The sequence below is a fragment of the Rhopalosiphum padi genome, chromosome 2 (genome assembly GCF_020882245.1).
Source record: "Rhopalosiphum padi isolate XX-2018 chromosome 2, ASM2088224v1, whole genome shotgun sequence".
NCBI classification, from domain to species: Eukaryota; Metazoa; Arthropoda; class Insecta; order Hemiptera; family Aphididae; genus Rhopalosiphum; species Rhopalosiphum padi.
This window is the reverse complement of record NC_083598.1, coordinates 71,915,453-71,935,895: the sequence shown is the minus strand read 5'-3', so window position 1 is coordinate 71,935,895 and position 20,443 is coordinate 71,915,453. Positions and strand designations below refer to the sequence as shown.

The 20,443-nt window shown below is 25.4% G+C and overlaps 6 protein-coding genes across 7 annotated transcripts in view; 2 read left to right on the top strand and 4 right to left on the bottom strand.

The window, feature by feature from the left end:
- Positions 1–20,443, bottom strand: part of LOC132919520 (uncharacterized) — a 113,832-nt gene that overhangs the window by 43,161 nt on the left and 50,228 nt on the right. The window lies entirely within an intron of this gene.
- On the bottom strand, positions 26–2,631 carry LOC132921362 (ribonuclease H2 subunit B). Its single transcript, XM_060984350.1, has 7 exons — positions 2,208–2,631; positions 1,993–2,131; positions 1,829–1,925; positions 1,122–1,242; positions 874–1,047; positions 414–610; positions 26–331 (listed from the first exon to the last, which is right to left on the bottom strand). Exons 1-7 carry the CDS (start codon positions 2,290–2,292, stop codon positions 236–238), a joined length of 909 nt encoding a protein of 302 aa, XP_060840333.1. The 5' UTR covers positions 2,293–2,631; the 3' UTR covers positions 26–235.
- Positions 2,884–11,298, top strand: LOC132921359 (protein prune homolog 2-like). 2 transcript variants are annotated; one of them, XM_060984347.1, is made up of 3 exons: positions 2,884–3,409; positions 7,750–8,743; positions 10,068–11,298. In XM_060984347.1, exons 2-3 carry the CDS (start codon positions 7,770–7,772, stop codon positions 10,150–10,152), a joined length of 1,059 nt encoding a protein of 352 aa, XP_060840330.1. In that variant the 5' UTR covers positions 2,884–3,409; positions 7,750–7,769; the 3' UTR covers positions 10,153–11,298. The 2 variants fall into 2 exon arrangements, with proteins under 2 accessions (XP_060840330.1, XP_060840331.1); XM_060984348.1 differs by having other exon boundaries at positions 2,885–3,409; positions 7,750–11,298.
- LOC132919059 (protein slowmo) lies at positions 5,953–6,468 on the top strand. The gene has a single exon (XM_060980410.1). It carries the CDS (start codon positions 5,953–5,955, stop codon positions 6,466–6,468), a length of 516 nt encoding a protein of 171 aa, XP_060836393.1.
- Positions 13,274–16,610, bottom strand: LOC132921363 (enoyl-CoA delta isomerase 1, mitochondrial-like). The gene is made up of 7 exons (XM_060984351.1): positions 16,477–16,610; positions 16,180–16,355; positions 15,904–16,028; positions 15,692–15,838; positions 14,319–14,437; positions 14,079–14,260; positions 13,274–13,684 (listed from the first exon to the last, which is right to left on the bottom strand). The coding sequence occupies exons 2-7, from the start codon at positions 16,274–16,276 to the stop codon at positions 13,527–13,529; spliced, it is 828 nt and encodes a 275-aa protein (XP_060840334.1). The 5' UTR covers positions 16,277–16,355; positions 16,477–16,610; the 3' UTR covers positions 13,274–13,526.
- On the bottom strand, positions 18,764–20,272 carry LOC132921361 (uncharacterized). The gene has a single exon (XM_060984349.1). The coding sequence runs from the start codon at positions 20,086–20,088 to the stop codon at positions 19,039–19,041; it is 1,050 nt and encodes a 349-aa protein (XP_060840332.1). The 5' UTR covers positions 20,089–20,272; the 3' UTR covers positions 18,764–19,038.

Sequence of the window (20,443 nt, the reverse complement as noted above, 5' to 3'; positions counted from 1 at the left end):
TTTTAAATGAATTTAAGAATAAATATAAAATAAATTAAAATATTGAATTTATTTTAAATGACAATAATCAATCAATTTATTGATTAATATTAATTTTACAAATATTATGTATGTGCATTATTGAAAACTATTAATTTTTAATTCACATACTAAAAACAAAATATAAAATAGTATAGCAATCTGCCTTTAACAAGAAAAAAGTTATACTAATCATATTTCATTTATAAACATACATTTATATACTTTTTTTAAAAAACGATGATATTGATTTTGTCCCTGTTGCAGCTTTTTTTAATGCTTTGTCTTTAGCAGTTAACTTAGGAGTGACAATCTAAAAATAATAAAAATTAACAAGAATAATACATACATACATATATAAAAGAAAAAAAATTTAAAATAAAAAAACTATTAACCTTTTCAACTTTATGGGGCATTTCTTCATAATCAACTTTAATGTGTTTTGTCCTTTTATTTACATCACTATTTTCATCAGCTTTACGTTTATTACATTCTACTATTTCTGGAAGCCCAAGATGTTTTAATAATGATTTTTGAATATCAATATGTAAATATTCCGAGATTATATCGTAAGCATATCGTTTGTACTGTTCTGTATCAAAAACATAACTGTGAAAATTATTTATTTTTTACATTATAACTCATTAACTCCCAAAATAATTAAATGACAAAACCATTAATATAGGTATAGTAGTATCAATAATATTAAAAAATTATATTTTCTACAATTAAGGGACTCATTAGAAACAGAAGATGCTTGGGCTAGTTAATGTAGAACCTAGTAAAGCATTTTTTATTTAAATTCATAAACTAAAAGTTTCAGTACTTTTTATTACTCTAATGGAAATATTTTACCGTCAGTTGAGTTTATGCTCGTTTCACTCAGTTTAAATGAGGATGAAATGGCTGCGTTTTGATTGACATTTATTTGTTGAGTAACTAAAACTTTTGCTACTTTATTTATTTTAGATGTAAGCCATTCTAACGTATTATTTTCATTATATTGCCATAGAATTAAATCTCCAACTTCTATAAAAATGTTTTAGTATTAATAAATCTAACAAATATAATATAAAAAATGTACTCCAATCAATAGTTTATACCTTTTTTAGTAGCAATTTGTTTTAAATTTGCCAATTCAGATAATTTCATTAGGAGATTATTTAATTCCGGAAGATGTTCATCCACTAAAATTTGATCCAACGGACAGAACATGGAAGAACACTAAAAACCATAATATGAACAATAATAATAATAAAAAGAAAAAAATTAATAACAATTGTCATTACATTTCAGCATCAAAAAAAAATAAAAAAAATATATTACTCAATTTCTTAATATAACTTTCCTAGTCAGGTAAAAGATTAGATAACAGATTTTTAAGTGCATGTAAATAAAGTGGGTCATTGGCTTACTTGAAAATTAAAAAATACCTGAATTTAAAATGTAAAATCATCTAGAGCAGGCGGAAATGTGAAAATACATAACAGATTCATACCAGGTGTACAAATAATACTATAAAAACACTAAGCCATAAAGTATTAAGAAATTGATCAACTATTCAAATTATAGTGTTATTAAAAACTAGACAATAAAGAAATTCTAGTTACACTTTATTTTCATCCAAATTAAAAAGGTATGAATAATATCTAGATGTGCACTTTTATTGTGATGTGGATTTTAATATTATTATTTATTAAATAATCTTTAACAGTCTACAATTTTATCAGTGTTTAAACTTTAAGAACCGAAATAAAATAATATAGCTTTAATGGAAAATGTCTGTTACAAGCTATAGAGTAATACTTACTTTGATAAAATATGGTAGAAAAAGAAACAGAGGATCAACTAATGTTACAAAATCAATCCTATCAATAGGAATGACTTTATTGCCTTTAAAAAATGATCTGTAAAAGTAATTTTACAATTAATTGAAAATTTTATAAGACAAAGAAAATTTAAATTTAAATATACCTATGACTAAATGGTAAAGATCGCATTTGTGCTAGAGTCTTATCATTTTCGGAATACACAAATATAGCCAATTCGCTAGTTTGTGGATGACGCAGTTTTATCAATTGTCGATCAGCATTTTTATCATTTGTTAAAGCATCTAATATAAATACATATATTACTTGTACCATTAAAGAATTATTAATACATTTAAACAACCAAACTGGAGAGCTTACCTGGTAAAATGATATAACGATTTTTTTCAAACTCTGTGGATTCTTGTTCATTTTTTATTTTTGGCTTTCTACCTCTAGGAGCCATAACAGTATGACAAGAACTTTAAAATTAATATTTTGGACGGTTTTTATATTACAAGTCTTTGTTACTATTACGAAAAATTTAAGAGATGTTAAATCGTATATTGCACTAAATAGAAAATTAAAAATAATAATAATAAATTTATATTTTCACAACATTAGTTTGATTATGATTATTGTCGACGCTGTTCTGCACTTTTCTTAACTCTTAAGTACATTAAGTTTCAATTGACCACAGAATATGAATATTACTATTTTAGCTTTATTAAGTATTCAAATACTCTTAAGAGTCTCAAACTCTCAATCCCAAATCTAAATCTCACTAGTTACAAAAGATTATGGAAATGTTGAATAAAATCGCGGGTAAAGCGAACAGTGATAACGCACATAACCCTACTCACGACCCCATTAACGAATTTCTTTGGCCGAAACCAAAGATAATTCATTATTCTATACTTTTGTTATATAGATTGTCCCGGATCTCACCCATATTGCGTCAGCTGTTCATATCACGGGACACTGACTCTGATGATATTTAAATTGGTCTATGTTGATGATAAGCGGGCAGTAGTCGTGAAATCACCATAGAGTATTACCCTAGAACAATATTACTCTATGGAAATCACCTTGCAGTTTTCTGACGAAATCGATATCGGAGATTAGCACCGTTCACGTTTTTCTTCCAAGCTTGTACTGCATTTTCACATAATCTGCCCACCACGGCACCTCTACATCCGTACGTCGGGCGATATTCGACCCTTCCGTCTTTCTCTTTTCTTGTCCCGATGGGTTCTCATCTCCTATAGTATATAGGGAGAATCTACTTACGGGCTACGACGTGTGATTGAGTGTTGTGTGCCGATACATATTTGGTCTTCGACGGTGCGCATACGTCCGGTGTCTGTGATATATCTTAGTGTCATTTAGTTGTTACGTCGCTCTTGCTGACTGATTATGACCGGTTGTTGAACAAGCTCGACGATGAAATAATATTAAAATACGTATTGTATTGCCGTCCAAATACAAACGTACTCACCTTCGTTGCGATATACCCACATCACGATTCAATCATTACGTCCAAGGATCATTTGCCCGACCATAATATTATAAACACGTACCAGGTGAGCTGAAAGATCATCTACGCACCTGTATAGTACTTAATAATAACACTATTATTTACATACTTAACTATATTATTATTTTGTTTCCGAATAAAAATTCTAACATTTTTCTTAAGAAGTTTCCCGGCCTTTGATCGATGTCAGTGGTATTATAGTAATGTGGCACAATAATTCAAATAATAAAATAATATTGTACATTTTCTACACTAGCATACATCGCAACAACTATCTAATCCAGTGTTTCTCAATTTCTTTTACTTGCGGAACCTTTGCATGAGCTTGAACGTCTTGTGGAACCCCCATATGATTTTTGGAGCTTTTCTATGTTCAAATCATTATTCAAATAAAAAATATTATTAATTAATTTATGTTTTCCCAAATTTCTCACAGAAGTCTTGGCACCAGCTGACAGAACCCTTAGGTTCCGCTGAACACCAGTTGGGAAACACTGATCTAACCCATTTACTAGTAATATAATCATATTAACATTAGTTAGTAGTATGTCATCTCTGGTTTTATTTTTAAATTATTCTATTTTTTAATTGACACATTAACATCATTTTTTTTATTTATATGATCTTTGAACTAAGATTTTGATAAAATATCGTAAAATACTTTTATGGTCATTGACTGAAAGCATACAATATTTCATTGCATATTATATGTATATAAATATATGTAATAATATTAACTATAATTATGTAGTATATTCAAAATATTAAAGAAGCCTGAAGGTATTTGAAATAAAATAATAATTTTTTTGAGATTATTTAAATTTGTTCATATTATACCTACCATTAATGAATTAGTGATTACTGATTACAGGTTAATTAGTTGATTAGACTTTTATAAATCCAATAAATTGACCTAGGTAGTCAGTATAAATGTAATAGTTTACTTGTTTCTATATGGTATTAAATTATTTTGGGTTCTGGTAATTACTTATTACAGTGTAGTCAATTTATATGTATATATTTATATTTATTTGATTATTCAAACAGAATACGTACTCAACAATCGACATACATAATAGTTGGTCGTATAAGTTTGATTTATGTCTCAAATAATGTGGATTATACAATCTGCGTGACTTTATAATTTGTTAATCTAAAATCCATAATCCTAAGACCGAATTATTTTTTAATATCTGTTTTTAGTTCAATTTTTAGTTATATACATAGAAAAATAATTATGTTAATTAAAAAAAAAATATATATTTTTAAACATGATTTTAATCTCAATTTTAAAGTTTTAATAATAATTATATTAGTTTCGATGCACCTATTTAAATCTGTATTTAAATAAATTCACTTAGTTAAAGTTTTCTTATTATTTATATATTTTAATGAACATTTTATTATCTTTAATGATTTATATTAGTGGAGCATAATTATATTGCCCCATAGGAAATGAACTCAATAAAATATTGAAGATTGTATTTGTATACTTTCAAGTTCAATATTTTTAACATAACAATATTGGAAGATAAAACTTAATTATTATTATTATTATTTCAACTAATTGGTTTTTTAATAGTATGGCATTTTAAAAACCTGGAATCCATACCTAGTTATATGAATTATGTTAGCATCTTAAGATTTTATTATACATAGGTGATGAAAAATTTTCAAAAAAAGTAAATTTTTTTAAAAAAATTGGTTGAGATTTATAAGGGAAATATATCTAGTTTCGAGCTCAATAAAAAAATTACTTACTTTAGATCTGGCTATATGAAATTGACAAAAATATTTGTTACGAGATTTGTTATTTTTAAATTTTAAAGTGATGAGGGGGTTATTTGAGCAAACAATGTGTAATTTGCTTGTAAAATATTTCTTGAAGTGACCCTGACTATTAATAAATGCATGTATTTACTAAAGATTACAATAAATAAGCTACATTATTTCTTGTTATATATGTATGTAATTTAAAGTATTAATAATACTTTTACTTTTTTTTAAATTATACTTAATATGTATATAGCAACATAGCGTGATTATTTTATTCGCAACTACATGAATCTTTCAATAATTTTTAGAAGAATTTATTATATATACTTATTTAAAATTGTCTGCTTTACAGAAGTTCTGACATGTCCACACTATAATTTACTTATAGAGTAATAACTTTTGGTTTTTGAATGATAGTCCAAAGTTATTATTAGAAAATATTACAATATATTTTATATGTTGCTAATTTATTAAACAATTAATATTCATTCATGTTTTTATTTAATAAAAGTTAAGCTATATTAATTATTGACTGGTTTCATGTTTAAATAATCACTCTATGCTTATTTATTGTAATTAATCCATGAATAATAACTCATAAGAAATGTATTGATTATTTCTTTTAATTAATTAAGAATATATAGGTATTTACTAAACCTAAATAATTTAGACACATTAATGATCTGCATTTTTTTTTTAATAAAATAATTACTCACTTTTTATCTTAAATATTTTTTTTTTACATCAAAAGACATTGGTGTGATTTAATTTAGGCAAAATCGCAAAAGCTGATACCTGTGATCTTTCTTCATCATGAAAATCTGGACTGTTCAACATACATTTAATTATCCATGGGAGACAGTGGTTCAAGCAGCTTGGAACAAGTATCCAAATCCAATGAACACTGCTGTCCTTGGCATAGATGTTATTGATCGGCAAGTAATTAATGGAGAACTTCATTCACATCGGTTAGTTACTACTAGATGGACATTGCCAAATTGGGCATGTGCATTAATGGGTCCAATAAGTACATTTTATGCCAGTGAGTATTCTAAAGTTAATCGAGATCGTCGGCAGTTAAAGTTAGATAGTCAAAACTTATCGTTGGGACCATTTGTCATAGTACGAGAAAAGCTCACCTATAAGCCACATCCTGATGATCCACAAAAAACTTTACTCAAACAAACAGCTTATGTCACTGTAGAAGGCTTACCATGTAGTGGATATATAGAAAATATACTTACCAGTAAAATTTCAGGCAATGCAGCAAAAGGAAGACAAGCTATAGAATGGGTTATTGAAAAACTACAACATAAACAACCATTGTAATTTAAAATTGTTATTTAGACCTACAGTTATATCATTATATTATAAAATTAAATTTTATGGTTTTACTGATCAGCCATAACATTTACAAAACCGCTAATTTATATATTATATATTATTATTATTAATTTTTTTGTATAATATATTATAAAATAAATTGGAAACATTTGTAAGAATTGTATTAAAATGTAGAACATAATAAATAAATAAATAAAAATATTATATTAACTATTGAGTTTAATTTTTTAATTTTGATTTCTTTGTTAGCTATCTATATTAAGTAATAAAATAAATGTTTAAAGGTCAAATTAAAACTTGGGGGGGGGTAATATTGGGTTTGATTTTAGAGTTAAGTTGTTGTTAAATTAATATATATTTATTCTCTGAAGTATTATGTTTAACGAGTGTTGGTTACTAATAATTAATGATACTTGCAATAGTAGTTTAAACATATTAAAATTACTTAAAATAGTTTTTGTATACATACTGATAATTTTAATATTAATAATTATAAACATAATATATTAGGTACAATTGAGGTATTTTCAACTTAATATAGTAAAACTATTAAGAAACAAATTTAACAATTAAAGGTACCTTTTAACCAGTGATTATTTAGTAGTTTATTAATTAAGCAATTACTATTTGACACAAAAAATATATGATAAAACAACCACCCTGAGCCAGTCCCTAGTACACATAATTCTTAACATAAATATAAATGGAAAGATTAAATTATTTATTTTAAATAATTTTACAAACTCAAATAAAAACCAAACAATTGAGTCATTTATTATTAGCCTACAATATATATTAATTTTCATTTGATACAGAATTAAAGAATTTAAAAAGTTGTTTGCATTTAAATTATATTTTTGTTTTTATAATATTTTAGGTTTATAGGTCTTATTCAGTTTGCTAATGTGTTACAAACTATAAAATATCAATTTTTATTTAGTATAAACATGATATAATTATTCAAAATATTAAGGTATTAAATCCAAATCCATTTAGTTTACTTGATAAATATAATACAACACTTGTATTTAACGTATCACACATAATGCACATTATTTATAAAATTAGAAATTAGTTAAAAATGCAACAAAGAGGTTGCCATTAAAGATAATTATGTATATATAAATCATATCATGTTACATATTTCATTAATTTGTCTATCCCTGTTGTCAATTGAGTTCAATTAAATTTTTCAGTGGAGCAAAATATAAAAATAAAATAATAACAAAACAAAATGGAATTTAATGAAGAATGGTTTGGTTTCAGTCGTGTAAAATACATACACTATGGACAACGAAAAGGACATTGAGAGCAGCCAATCAATAAATTACAATATGGAGGATATTTCTCAACCAGATTTGCTGTGCCATACCTATGCAGTTGATTCTCAAATGACAAGTAAAACACATTTAGACATAAACCATTCATTGTCATTTAGTAATGCTTCTTGTGAACATTCTAAAATGCAAGAAGAAGAATGCGCTTTTTTAACAAATAATCTACAAAGTGTTCATTTGACACGTGACAATCCATTATCCATTAATCTTCCATCACGGAGACGTCGATTGATACCTATCAATAATAAAGCTAATGATTATGATTATGAATCAAGTTCTGGTAGTGAATTCAGTGATAATACTGACAGATTCTTGAATGTGGACCTTGGAACTAAATCAATACCTGAATTAACAGCTGAAGAAGAACTCAAAGATGAGCGTAACTGGAGATCTTGTACGGTAACTGGTGTTGTTAGTAAGATTGATATGAAAGTAATTGAGCCTTATAAATGTGTACTATCACATGGTGGTTACATGACAACTGGTTCACACAATGCTATTATTGTATTTAGTGCATGCTATTTACCGCATCGTGATCGTGTAGACTACAATTATGTTATGAATAATCTATTTGCATATGTAGTTTCAACATTGGATCAATTAGTTACAGAAGACTATGTTCTGGTATATCTACAAGGGGGTACTTCAAAGGATTGTGTTCCAGGTTTCTCTTGGCTGAAACGTTGTTACAAGATGATTGATAGAAAATTAAGGAAAAATTTGAAGTTTTTGTACTTGGTTCATCCAACGTTTTGGTTAAAAACACTTGTATTAATGATCAAACCATTTGTAAGCTCAAAATTTGGTAACAAGATACATTTCATCAACAGTTTAGATGAACTCTATGATTGTGTGCCAGTTGAAAGAGCTAGTATACCAGATAGGGTGAAACAATTTGATTGTACAAAATCAAATTCTCACAAGTAATATTAATTTCACTATATAACTATTTATTAATATTATTACTATTATTTACAATTTTACCTTACCTATATACTATCCTATTTTTATCAGTTTGCAAGTCCAGGAACACAAAAGTTATAAGATTTATAACTTTTATTTTTATTTTTTATGATCTGTAGTTGTATTATTTATTCTAATTTTTTTTTTTGCACTTATACTTAAATCATAGATGACTTAAAATGTAAGATTGACTAATTAATTACAATATTATACTCTTATCTATGCAAAACTGTATAATAAAACACTAATTACATCCTAACATACACATTGAAATAATTTTCATCGGGTGATTACATTTTATCTTCAGAAAGTTCTTTTTATAATTAACACTTGTTTAAATAAGAATAATTTATTACATGTGGAATTTAAAAAATTTATATATATTTAAAATTAATCAATGACTGTTATGTATTATATTTAATAATACAATGTATAAAGAAAAAATTCAAAAATATATGTTTAGCTTTAATAGTTTCAATATTATAGTTAATTGCCTTAAGTAACAACATTTAAATATTTTAAATTTTTAAGGTTTACCTATAAGTATCATAATAACACTTCTAACTATGTTGTAACTTTTATATTTGATAAAAGATAAAATCACAGTTATATTAAAACTAATAAAACTAAATTTTAATTTTCAATATTACACTCATATAAACGGGTGCGGCATTCTTCTATCACTTAATTACTTAAAACTTTAAATTGTTTTTATTTTTCACTACTAAATTACTAAATTATTTCTGATTCAAAATATTCATGAACAATTTTAATTTAATTATCATAATATAAAAAAATGTAATAATTAGCCATAGGTAAGAAATATTATGGTTACCAGTAGTAAATTACTTAAGTTATATAAATTTTAAACTATTTTTTCCCATTCTAGTCCAGTAATATACAATAATATTTATAGTATATATTTGTCTAAATGTTAGTAAAAATAATAGTTAGGAAACAATTATTTTTAATCAAATGATTATTGAGTTAAAATTTTACACAGAGAAAAAATATTCTTATAAATTAAGTTCCTGGGCTTAACATACAAACTATAAAATGTATTAATATTATATAGTATTATTTAAATACCTATCTAGTCTAATTTATTATTATTATGCTCTCTTTTTGTTAGTGTACTTTTGTGATAATCTTGATCCTAGTTAATAAATATTTTTTTCAGTATTACAATATCATATTTAATTTTTATATTAATATGCACTTTTAAATTGTTTTATATTTTTTGTTTGTATTTATAATGATTATGATATCCTGATTGATTTTCAGAATAAAATATTCAGAAATAGTGTTTGACATTTTTTCCAGAATAATTTGTAGTATTAAAATTGAATTTGAAGCAAGACTTTCATAGACTTTTAGATGCCTCGTGCCTATAATAATATATATTAAGAATCAAAAGGAGAGATATAAGACATTGAAAAGTTAAATGTTTTCTTTAATTATTTATCTTTGTATTGAGACATTTCTATGTATATTAATATGTATTTTACATCATTTTTTTTAAATAATGTGAATAAGTGAATATTGCAACCATAAAAATTATTAACTAGGATTATTATTCCAAAAACTATTTAATATTTCAAAACACTTTTTTACAGTAGAATTTAATATTAATTAGTCTTAAATTATTTCTGTGTTGTATTGTTTTTTGTTTTTTTTTTTTTTTTTTATCGTATCAAGAAAAGGCACAAAAAGACTGTTATTATTGCTGAATTGACAGCATTTATTTTATTAAACTATAATAACTACTATATTATGTAAATCAAAACAAAAATAATACAATGTTGTATGTAATTCTGTTACTCAATATTAAAATTAACATATTTTTTCTTAGATGAAATTGAACATGTTTACTATTAAGTATAATATTATATAATTTATTGTATAATATAACCAATATGAATTCAAAATTAAATAAATTTAAAAAAATCTAATTCAAGCTGAAATGCAGTTCTAGATTTTTTTTTTGTCTAGTAGGTACTTTCCTTTTTAATATTTTGTTGTATACTAAATCATTATACAAAATTAATAATCTAGATGTAAATTTAACACCTATTGTATTTTAATTCTTATTATATGTAACTGTAAAAATTATTGTTCAGGTTAAATATTGCTACATGCCTACATAGGACAATGCAATTTATTGCTGCACAATATTTTATGATAATGTTTGTTCTTTTGATAACCTTTTAGAAACAAAACTACTGTCCAATTTTAATTTTAGCTAGATTTATATTGTTACATAAACATTTAAAAGACTGACCTTGAACAATGGATTATTGCCAGTAACTGCCAAATTGTTCATAAAAATATTTAAGTTAGTTACAATACAATCAAGGTTAATACACCAGCCTACATACATGCTATAATCTTCTACCCAATAATGTGTTCAACCTGAGACTTAATCATGGTCTATAGACCATATTGTACTGAATTGAGTCGGTATGACTTGTTAATTATTTGCCTTGCTTTCCTTCATTAAATGAAATTTCAATTACCTATGTTTTTTCTGTCAATCTCAATCTTTCACAAATTAATGTTCTCTTCCAATAATTTTTACTTAAAAGTTATTTTTTATTTTTAAACTTTATGTTAATTCTAGGAAAGTTTTGGGTTGTTCAGACAAAATAATATTAATATTTCATTAGGAAAATAACAATCAAGGTCAAATTACAACAATTAAATTAAGCATAATCTACAACATGATTCATAAATAGCAACTCTATTATGTGAGATAATTAGGCAATAATAACTAATATAATTATAATTAGGTATACAATATTATCATAATCTTTGTATAAATCATGTTTCTACGACTAACGAGAGCTGAGGAAAATGAGAAGGACGAAAGCATGTTTTTACTGTCGATTTTGCTACCAGGACGGCTTCTTAACAGATTAAAAGTAATATTTATTACATTATAAACCCATGCCAGCAACAATTCAAGTTATAATAATACAATATTTACTAAAACTTAATGAAGTTATGATAAATTAATTGTATTTATATAGTATAAAACAAATATAACTTTTAATAAAGTAGAAAATGTCTTGTTTTTAACCAATTCATATAATATACATTTATGATATATGTTTGAAACATACCACAATAGGTAGAAATATTCTATAGTTTTACTGTTAATAGATAATCTAACCTTTTTTTCTTTTGAAATTTAGACAAGAGAGTAACTGCTTATACAAACACTACTATACGACTATCGTCTTATAGGAATTAATTATGTCATTATTTTCTTATAGACTCAGGCCAAAACCGTAATTAGTATCCAGAATTTAACACATGTCCCATTTGATATTTAAAAAAAATAAGTAGTTTAATAAATATAAAATTATAAATGAATCAATAAAACAACAGTTGTTCAAGTCGAAAAAATGTCATTGATAATTAATGATTGGATCTTTTAAGTGGATGTACACGCACTGTTTGTTTCTCTTCCAGCCTCATACACAACATACACATATTCACATAAAATCATTGTTTTTTCTTTTGTAAGTCTCAAAAAAAGAGTATTATCTAAAATAAAGAATTTACAAAATGTATTTTTATTTTTTTAAGTCAAATGATAAATATAAAACCAATATGCAAACCCAAAAATATTATTCTGTCTAATTTATTTAATCAATGATTTACTCAAAAATCATAAAAATTAGTTTATCATTTATGTGCTTTAACTATATTACATATGAATCAAAAATAGAGAAAACAAATAAAACACTGCCATCCTCTCATAAAACAATTAGATAAGGAAAAAAAGGGAATGAATCTAATGTTACGAAGTGGAACATTACAATTTAATAGTGAATGGAGGGTAAGAAAATCCTTTGAGTTGGATAAAAGTTTAATAAAAAATGATCTTAATGTATTCTTGTTTAGAAACACTGGATACATTTAAAACTAGAAATATAGGATCATAAGTGTCCTGGAGGATCATTAGAAAATAAGCAATAAATTATAGGAAATTGTGTTGAGACTTATTAATTGCTAGAGAATTAAAAGTAATGTGCCAAAAAATAGATCCCTAGTCCCTAGTGTCCCTATTTTAAGGTAGGTTAGGTTATTAAGAATGAGCCATGGAACAAAAGAGAATTTTTAACAAACTATCCAATTTAAACTCAGAAGATAGGTTGAATGAATCAGAGGATTTTAAGTGTTTTCATCAATAAATAGTTTAGGGAAAGAATTTTGGAATCAGTAAAATCCTTGGTTTTAGATAGAATTAGAGACCTGATTGGAATATCATAAATAGTGTCAGTGACGTAGTCAGGGGGAGGGCTGAGGGGGCTGCAGCCCCCTGAAATATCAAGAAAAATTATTTTAATTTTTAATGGTCTATAAAAATTGTTACAAAAATCTTAAATTGTACTTTACAAAAATTGATCATCCTTCCACGAAAAAAAATCCTGACTACGCCTCTGGATAGTGTAATCGACTGTTAATGAGTGATACAAAAGTAATACTTTTTAATATATATTTTAATAATATGTTTAATTAACATAAATAATAAAATAAAAAATTAATTTTATAACAATATTATCAATCAAAACATATAATTTTTTTTTTAATTGGATGGTACAATAAATGGTAAATTGTATTCAATAAATTATATTTAATACTTTTAAAAAATAACATTAACATAAGGTTTGCATTAATTTCATAAAAATTGATATATTTATTTAAAATAATAAAAAAAGTAATTTTATTTTTATCTTATTTTTTTAAAGATTGTAAATAAAGTTCAAGATTCTTTTGAACAACTGGAGATTGCATGTATTTAATAACAAAATCAAGATCTTTTTGTTTGTTATCAATTAACCATTGAATAGTTGGTTGACGACTAATTTCTTTAGTCATCTTATAAGCCCAAGCTGTAAAAAATTAAAAATAAATTTTAAGTTACAATTTTATTTAAGAGGATGCCACACTCACATATTATGTTGTTACAGTCTTACAAAATATGTACACATAGCAAATTTTACATTTAAGATAATCAATTTTCCTGTTATTTTTAAAATTAGAATTAATTGTCTTATTATACAACTTAAAGGTAAAATTATTCTTCAAGCTTTATTGATATTTTAATTTAAAAATAATGTATAATCATTTTAAAATGTATAAATTAATAATTAAATTAAACAATAAAAGTCTCAGATTTCCTGGATTATAAACTTACCTTAGGTTTTATAATAGGTTATACAATTTTATAAATTATGGACTATAATTTTTATTGATTATCTTCAATGCAAACTACATATTACTCACGAGATATCTTTTGAAAATTATTCAAAAATTGTGTTCCTTTCTTCAGAGCACTATCTGCATCTGGCAAACTTTCATCAATCAAACCAATTTGTAATGCTTCATCAGTAGTATACATTTTTCCAGTAGTTAATGACACTTCAGCTTTCCTTTGACCGATAACTGCTACAATAGTATCTTGAAACCTAGAAAATAATAAATAAAAAAAATTTAAGTTCTGAATTTTATTGAATCTTAATTTACCATTTTGGAGCAACAATTCCTAATTTAGTCTCATTAAGTCCAATTGAATAATTTGGCCCAACCATGACTCTGTAATCACAACTCATGGCTAACAAGCAACCTCCTGCTGGACTGTGGCCCTTTGTATAATTGTTACAAGATGTAATCAGTGAATTTATTTGTTTTTTTTTTTTATTATAAATAATAAATTAATAGATCTTAGATGATGTTGCATTTGTAAGTTTAAGTGAAAAATAAGTACTTAAAAATAATTTCGTAGAATTATTTAATTTGGATTCAATTTTTCAATTTTATAAAATTATTTTAATTAAAATATATTCCTAATAAAACAATATATAAATTGTATAGGAGACAATTTAGTGCAATAACATCCAAGTTCTAAAAATAAGTATTAATTTTGTCTCTTAGCAGTGGCGTAATTTGGAAAAATATCAGGGGTTGCAAAAATTACTCAGGATGCTCAAAACCCATGGGGACTTTTCCCCCACCCCCAATATTATAAAAACAAACAATGTCTTAATATAAAATGCATTATAAATCTATATACAGTGGCATATATAGAAATTAATTTCAGAGGGGGTTAAAAAAAATGTCCATTCTTAAATTTCAATTAATTATACAAATTAATAAATTGTAATAAATTATATTATTTTCATCGCTGGAGTATTGATAATATTTAATCTCAATTTTTTCATTCTTCAACATTTTTTATTTCATAATTAATTAAGAGGACGTAGTACTCGCATGTGTTGTCTCCGTCTTAAGACACTCACGCCATGGCAAATTTTCGTTCACCAGTTTCAATATTGCACTGTTAGTTTTGATAAAAGGGTGAACTGTCACTGACCTATTATAAAACGTAAAGGTAAGATTATATTTTCCAAGACATTTTAAAACGATCATCTTACTTAAAAATATTAATATAAATAAAAGGCTAAGTGGGGTCCTGGATAATAATCTTACCTTTACATTTTATAATAGGTCAGTTCACTCTTTTATCAAAACTAATAGTACAATATTGAAACTGATGAACAAAAATTTGCCATGCCTGAGTATGTAAGACAGAGACAACACATGCAGCTACTACGTCCTCTTAATTAAATAATTACTTACTTATTTTATTATTTTTTTTTTTACTATCTAGCAATAAACCATAAATATGAAAATTTCAGGGGTTGTAAAATAGTATTTTTGCAATCCCTAGATAATATTTGGGGTCGCAAGTGAGACCCTTTGCGACCTTTCAATTACGCCACTGTCTCTTAGCATACTACCTATTCAACGTGATCAAATTTTTTTTAAGTACATTGATTTAAATTTTTACTGAAAATATAAATTACAATATTTTAATCAATAAATATGTATTGCTTTACATTAATGACAGATACAGTAGGAAATGAAGTCATATAAAGTGAAAGCCATGTGTCTTGTAAAGTAGTCCAAAACTTAGCTAATCTATCAGGATTTGGATTATAAAATTCTGTTATGTCTAGTCCTGCACAAAAAACTTTCTGCAAACCCTGAAATTAAATATTAATACAAAATAATTGACTAAAAATACATTTTCCTAAAAAAATATACATACTGATGTCAATATCATTCCACGTATTTTATCTTTCTGTAATTTATTAAGCTGAGTATTAATTTCATCTAAAAACTCAAGGTTTAAACTATTAACGGGTGGCTTATTCATTGTCACAGTAGCTATGCCTATAAAAAAAATTTAAATAATTTAAAACAAATAGGTATGTTGTATCTATAGTATAACAAAAAATAATAAAACAAAATAAAGATTGATTAATGTAATAGAACAATAAAACTAGATTAAACGTATAATAAAAAAAAATAATATAATACATACCTGATTTTTCATCAACTGTTGACTGCAACATTGATTGGGAAACATGCCGACAATTTATGAATTTATTAGTAGTATACAAAATATACCTTCTCAACATTTTAATTCTTTTTAAGAAAATTTTTTATTGAGGTCAAATTAAATTAACAGTAATTTCATATATTGATCAAAAAGTGAAGCTATAACGAAATAAATTATTTATGAATTAAAAGATAATATTATAGAATATTTTTATTAAGTAGTTTTATTTTTGATTTAACTTGGGAGTTGAGAAAGCTAACATTACATTATTATTCTTACTTCTGGTATTTATTTTTTTTTTATTTAGGTACATATTACATTATCGGTCGGTCACATTGGTAAATAATAAATATCTATAGACCTAGTTAGTACCCAACCTAGATAATACATTTTTTTACTGTAGTAAACACGGCTATAGATAATATAATATAGTAATATTATGATATAAGCACAAAACAACTGTGAAGTCTGTGTATTATCTATAACTATGCTAAATCATCACTCTTTATCACAGCTTAAATCGTGCTCTTTATCTATAGCGAACCGGCCATTCGAAAAATTACGTTCCGCAGCGGTCGTTACTCGTTTCGAAAATTTCCTCCGTCAGTTTGTGAGCATAATAGTATAAAACGAAAATATTGATGCGGCCGCCAACTATAGGCGTTCGCAGGGGGGTTGCAGCTACATACCCTGTAGCTCTTTAAGGGACGAACTCTAGAAAAAAACTTTTTTTGCGCAAGAAAAATAATTATAGGGGCCCCAGTGGCCTTTGCATACCCTGAAAAAGAGGACTGCGCACGCCTATGTCGATGCGCCACCCGTACACATAGGCCATAACATAGGATATAGATTAAATAAACACTAAAATATTCCTACTTTAAATATTTTGTTTCAATTTTTTAGGGCTAGACCTAATACTAATCCAGCAAAATCCTCCAAACATGGCTTGGACGGATACAGAAAAGATATTAATTTTAGGAATTGTTTATTCTAAGCGTATTGTAAATTTGTAAATGTGTTGGTTGATCACTAAACCTGGCTGCCATGGTATGAAGAAACTTCCTTACAAAACGACCTAAGAAATACATTTTTAAATAATTTAAAGTAAAATAAAACAATTTAACATAAATTAAATAACAAATCTAATTTAGTTTTGTCTAGGGGATAGTCTTCTCTCTGGTGTTTATTCTCAGGTTGGTCCTATTTTTAAAATCATAAAATATAACTTGTGTCATACAAGATACCTAATTATTAATGCTATGCGGGTAAACTGTTATGGGATTACATATATTTGTGACGACCAACACAAATAAAAAAATAGTAATTTTAATTACCTATCTAAAATAACAACTTTTAGTTTTACCCCAAAAACCAGCAATGCATTTTTTAGGTAACTTAATTCGTATAACAGTGTCATTAATGAAGATGATTAAATTAAGCAATGTTTTCATTCATTTTAGACATTTTATAATATTATTTGTTTTATAATTTTTATTATTAAGACTCAAGTGGTTTCTTTTTAATTATTATGTAAACTACAAGTCAAGTAGGTAAGTTATTATTTTACTATTACATACATATATACATTAATTCAAAAGGCTAAGATAAATACTTAATGTTGATGTAAAGTTTATAAATATTATATTTTACCATTCTTTTTAGAAATTGTTGAGTATTATAACTCAAGAACAGATTTATTTTTAATTATTACGTTAAGGTTAACTACTATATTTTACTATAGGTATAGTAAAATGTGCATTATTTGTTATAATTTATCAGTAGTTATATTAACAACTACTCTTTAACATAGGCGCAATTTGAGTTTTAAATTTGGGGGGCTATTATAATTTATATGTATGTACTGTGTGTATGCTTCCTGAGATATGTAAGGTGGAAGGGGATGTTTACAAACAATTTTGGGGGGTTATGGTTGATTTTGAGGGGGCTTAGCCCCCCTAAAATTGAACTTATGCTGTTTAACCATAAAGTCAAGGTGGATATATATCCACCTTGCATAGAGTAATAACACAGAATATTTATGATGTGGTAATAATTTAACACATAGACATATAAAGAACTATATTATTATGTCTATGGTTTAACATTATGTTATAGATTAAACCACGATAATGAATTAAAATATAGTATTCAAAATTCAAACACAGATACGTATAATAATTATTATCATAAAACTTTAGTAATGTCATATAGAATAACAAATAAACTGAGTTAACTTTTTGTAGGCTGTGACACTGTGGAGATACAAGAATATGAATTACTGATAAAATTGTAAATTAAAATTATTATAACAAGTATTTGAAAAAAAAATGTTAAAGCTATTAATACTATTCAATGCATATTAATTATTAGTAGATAAATATGTTTATAATCAACACTTCCAATTTATTAAACATAATTAATAACTTTTTGACTACATATTAATTAAAAAAATGTTTGTAATATTAAAACAAACATTGTAAACAATTTAGTGTTTACATGTTCCTTTCAAAAATGTTGTGGTTTTAGTATCTTACTGAGTTTTTTATAATTAAACTTGGATAGAAAATTAAAAGAATAATAGTTATTTCCATTTATTACAATATAAATATATTATATTAATTACAAATATAGGTATCAAGTCCATAATATTATATTATCATTATATATTAAACATAACAATGATAGATTAAAAATGGAATGTTTTAGTACAAAATATCTTAATAAAAATGGACATTTAAACAATAAAATTAACATAAAAATTATAAAACCATCATATTGTAATGAATATATAGGTAATTAGTTAAATAGTTCTACAATACTCTATGTAGATCCATGTTGAAATTATTCAACTAAATCTGTGAATAAATAAGATTTCCGCGATTTCTCAATTCCAGTTGAACAATTTCCAACAAGAAACTGTTTGTTAATTTCAGTTAAGTATTTAATTGCACTTTGATACATTCTTTCTGATATTTGTATTTCTGTAACAAAGTAATCATTCCTCCATTTTTCTACAAATTCAGAAGACGTATGCCAAATAATACTTGAGCAATTTTTTCTATTAAGTGTAAGAACCTTATTACAATTAGGATTTAAAGCAATAGCAAATTCATTTTTTTTAATGACTTTCATCAATAAATAATGATAGACATTTTCAGAGTCCTTGAATTTCATTATAACGTGTGAAATTGGTCCGAGCATTGTTTTAACTATATCATCTACTAAAATAGCAAAACAGTCATATGGTGGGGCGTACTTTTGTTCATCATTATCTCCAAATTTAAAATTGACCGAGTCTAACCACAACCTTAAGCCGTATTCTACACATACACCTAAACACAAATTACAATTTTTACATTTGACGGAATTGGATGATGTCCAATGTTTATTTCTAATATAGATTGATACTTTGTCATAGTAACAGTCATCTTCTTGTGGATGAAAAACTAAATTATCTGTTCCTCCGTGACAAAACATATGATCAACTTCATACAACTCTACTGGTAAGACTCTGCGAAAATTAAATGATTTTCTGTCAATTAAGTTTTGACACGAGCAACATGTAATGAAGACTTCTTCAGCACTTTTCAATTTAGGCATGTACTCAGGTGTGAATGAAAAGCAAGACGATTCAGTTTTGGGGCAACTATTCAACTGCGCTCGAAACAGTAATTTATTGCCATAAACTTTGATATCTCTTACTTCATCTTCTTCAAATGTATACTCATTAATTTTTAAAATATATGTGTCTTTTTCTGCTAATGTTATACTAATTGATTTCACATCAATTTCTATGTCATAATCAATAGGTACATTATCGGAAAACGTTATATAAACTTGACATGATAATACGTATATTTCAAATTCAATACATACATGTTTAATGTGCATTTTAGGGTATAAAAACGATTCAATTTTAAAACACAATGTCACAATCAAAAACAGTCCATTAACGTTAATCAACTTAGAAATTATAAAAATTAATAACTATTAACAAATAATTAACTATCAATATTCAATATTAATTTAAAAATAATGGTTATTATTTAAAGCCAACTAAAAACCATAACCTTAAATTTTAATACTTTTGTATTAAGCAGTAAAGACTTATAACTTCTTTGAAAAGAGGTATGTTCATTTTGCCCATTTGAGTTGTGTACCAATTAATTCAATTCAATTTTAATTTTTTTTTCTCTGACTTTTTGTTGGTAAACTATTTTAATATAATTTAAATTTAAATTATTTC

Excerpts from the sequence above, each read along its gene's own strand:
- LOC132921362 (XM_060984350.1), bottom strand. The coding sequence starts at position 2,292 with ATGGCTCCTAGAGGTAGAAAGCCAAAAATAAAAAATGAACAAGAATCC. Across the intron at positions 2,132-2,207 it reads TCGTTATATCATTTTACCAG|ATGCTTTAACAAATGATAAA; the intron begins GTAAGCTCTCCA and ends TATTTATATTAG. Across the intron at positions 611-873 it reads GAGCATAAACTCAACTGACG|AACAGTACAAACGATATGCT; the intron begins GTAAAATATTTC and ends TTTTTGATACAG.
- LOC132921363 (XM_060984351.1), bottom strand. The coding sequence starts at position 16,276 with ATGTTGAGAAGGTATATTTTGTATACTACTAATAAATTCATAAATTGT. Across the intron at positions 14,261-14,318 it reads GGAATTGTTGCTCCAAAATG|GTTTCAAGATACTATTGTAG; the intron begins GTAAATTAAGAT and ends ATTATTTTCTAG. Across the intron at positions 13,685-14,078 it reads TAATTTTCAAAAGATATCTC|CTTGGGCTTATAAGATGACT; the intron begins GTGAGTAATATG and ends AATTTTTTACAG.
- LOC132919059 (XM_060980410.1), top strand. The coding sequence starts at position 5,953 with ATGAAAATCTGGACTGTTCAACATACATTTAATTATCCATGGGAGACA.
- LOC132921361 (XM_060984349.1), bottom strand. The coding sequence starts at position 20,088 with ATGCACATTAAACATGTATGTATTGAATTTGAAATATACGTATTATCA.
- LOC132921359 (XM_060984347.1), top strand. The coding sequence starts at position 7,770 with ATGGACAACGAAAAGGACATTGAGAGCAGCCAATCAATAAATTACAAT. Across the intron at positions 8,744-10,067 it reads ACAAAATCAAATTCTCACAA|AATAAAATATTCAGAAATAG; the intron begins GTAATATTAATT and ends ATTGATTTTCAG.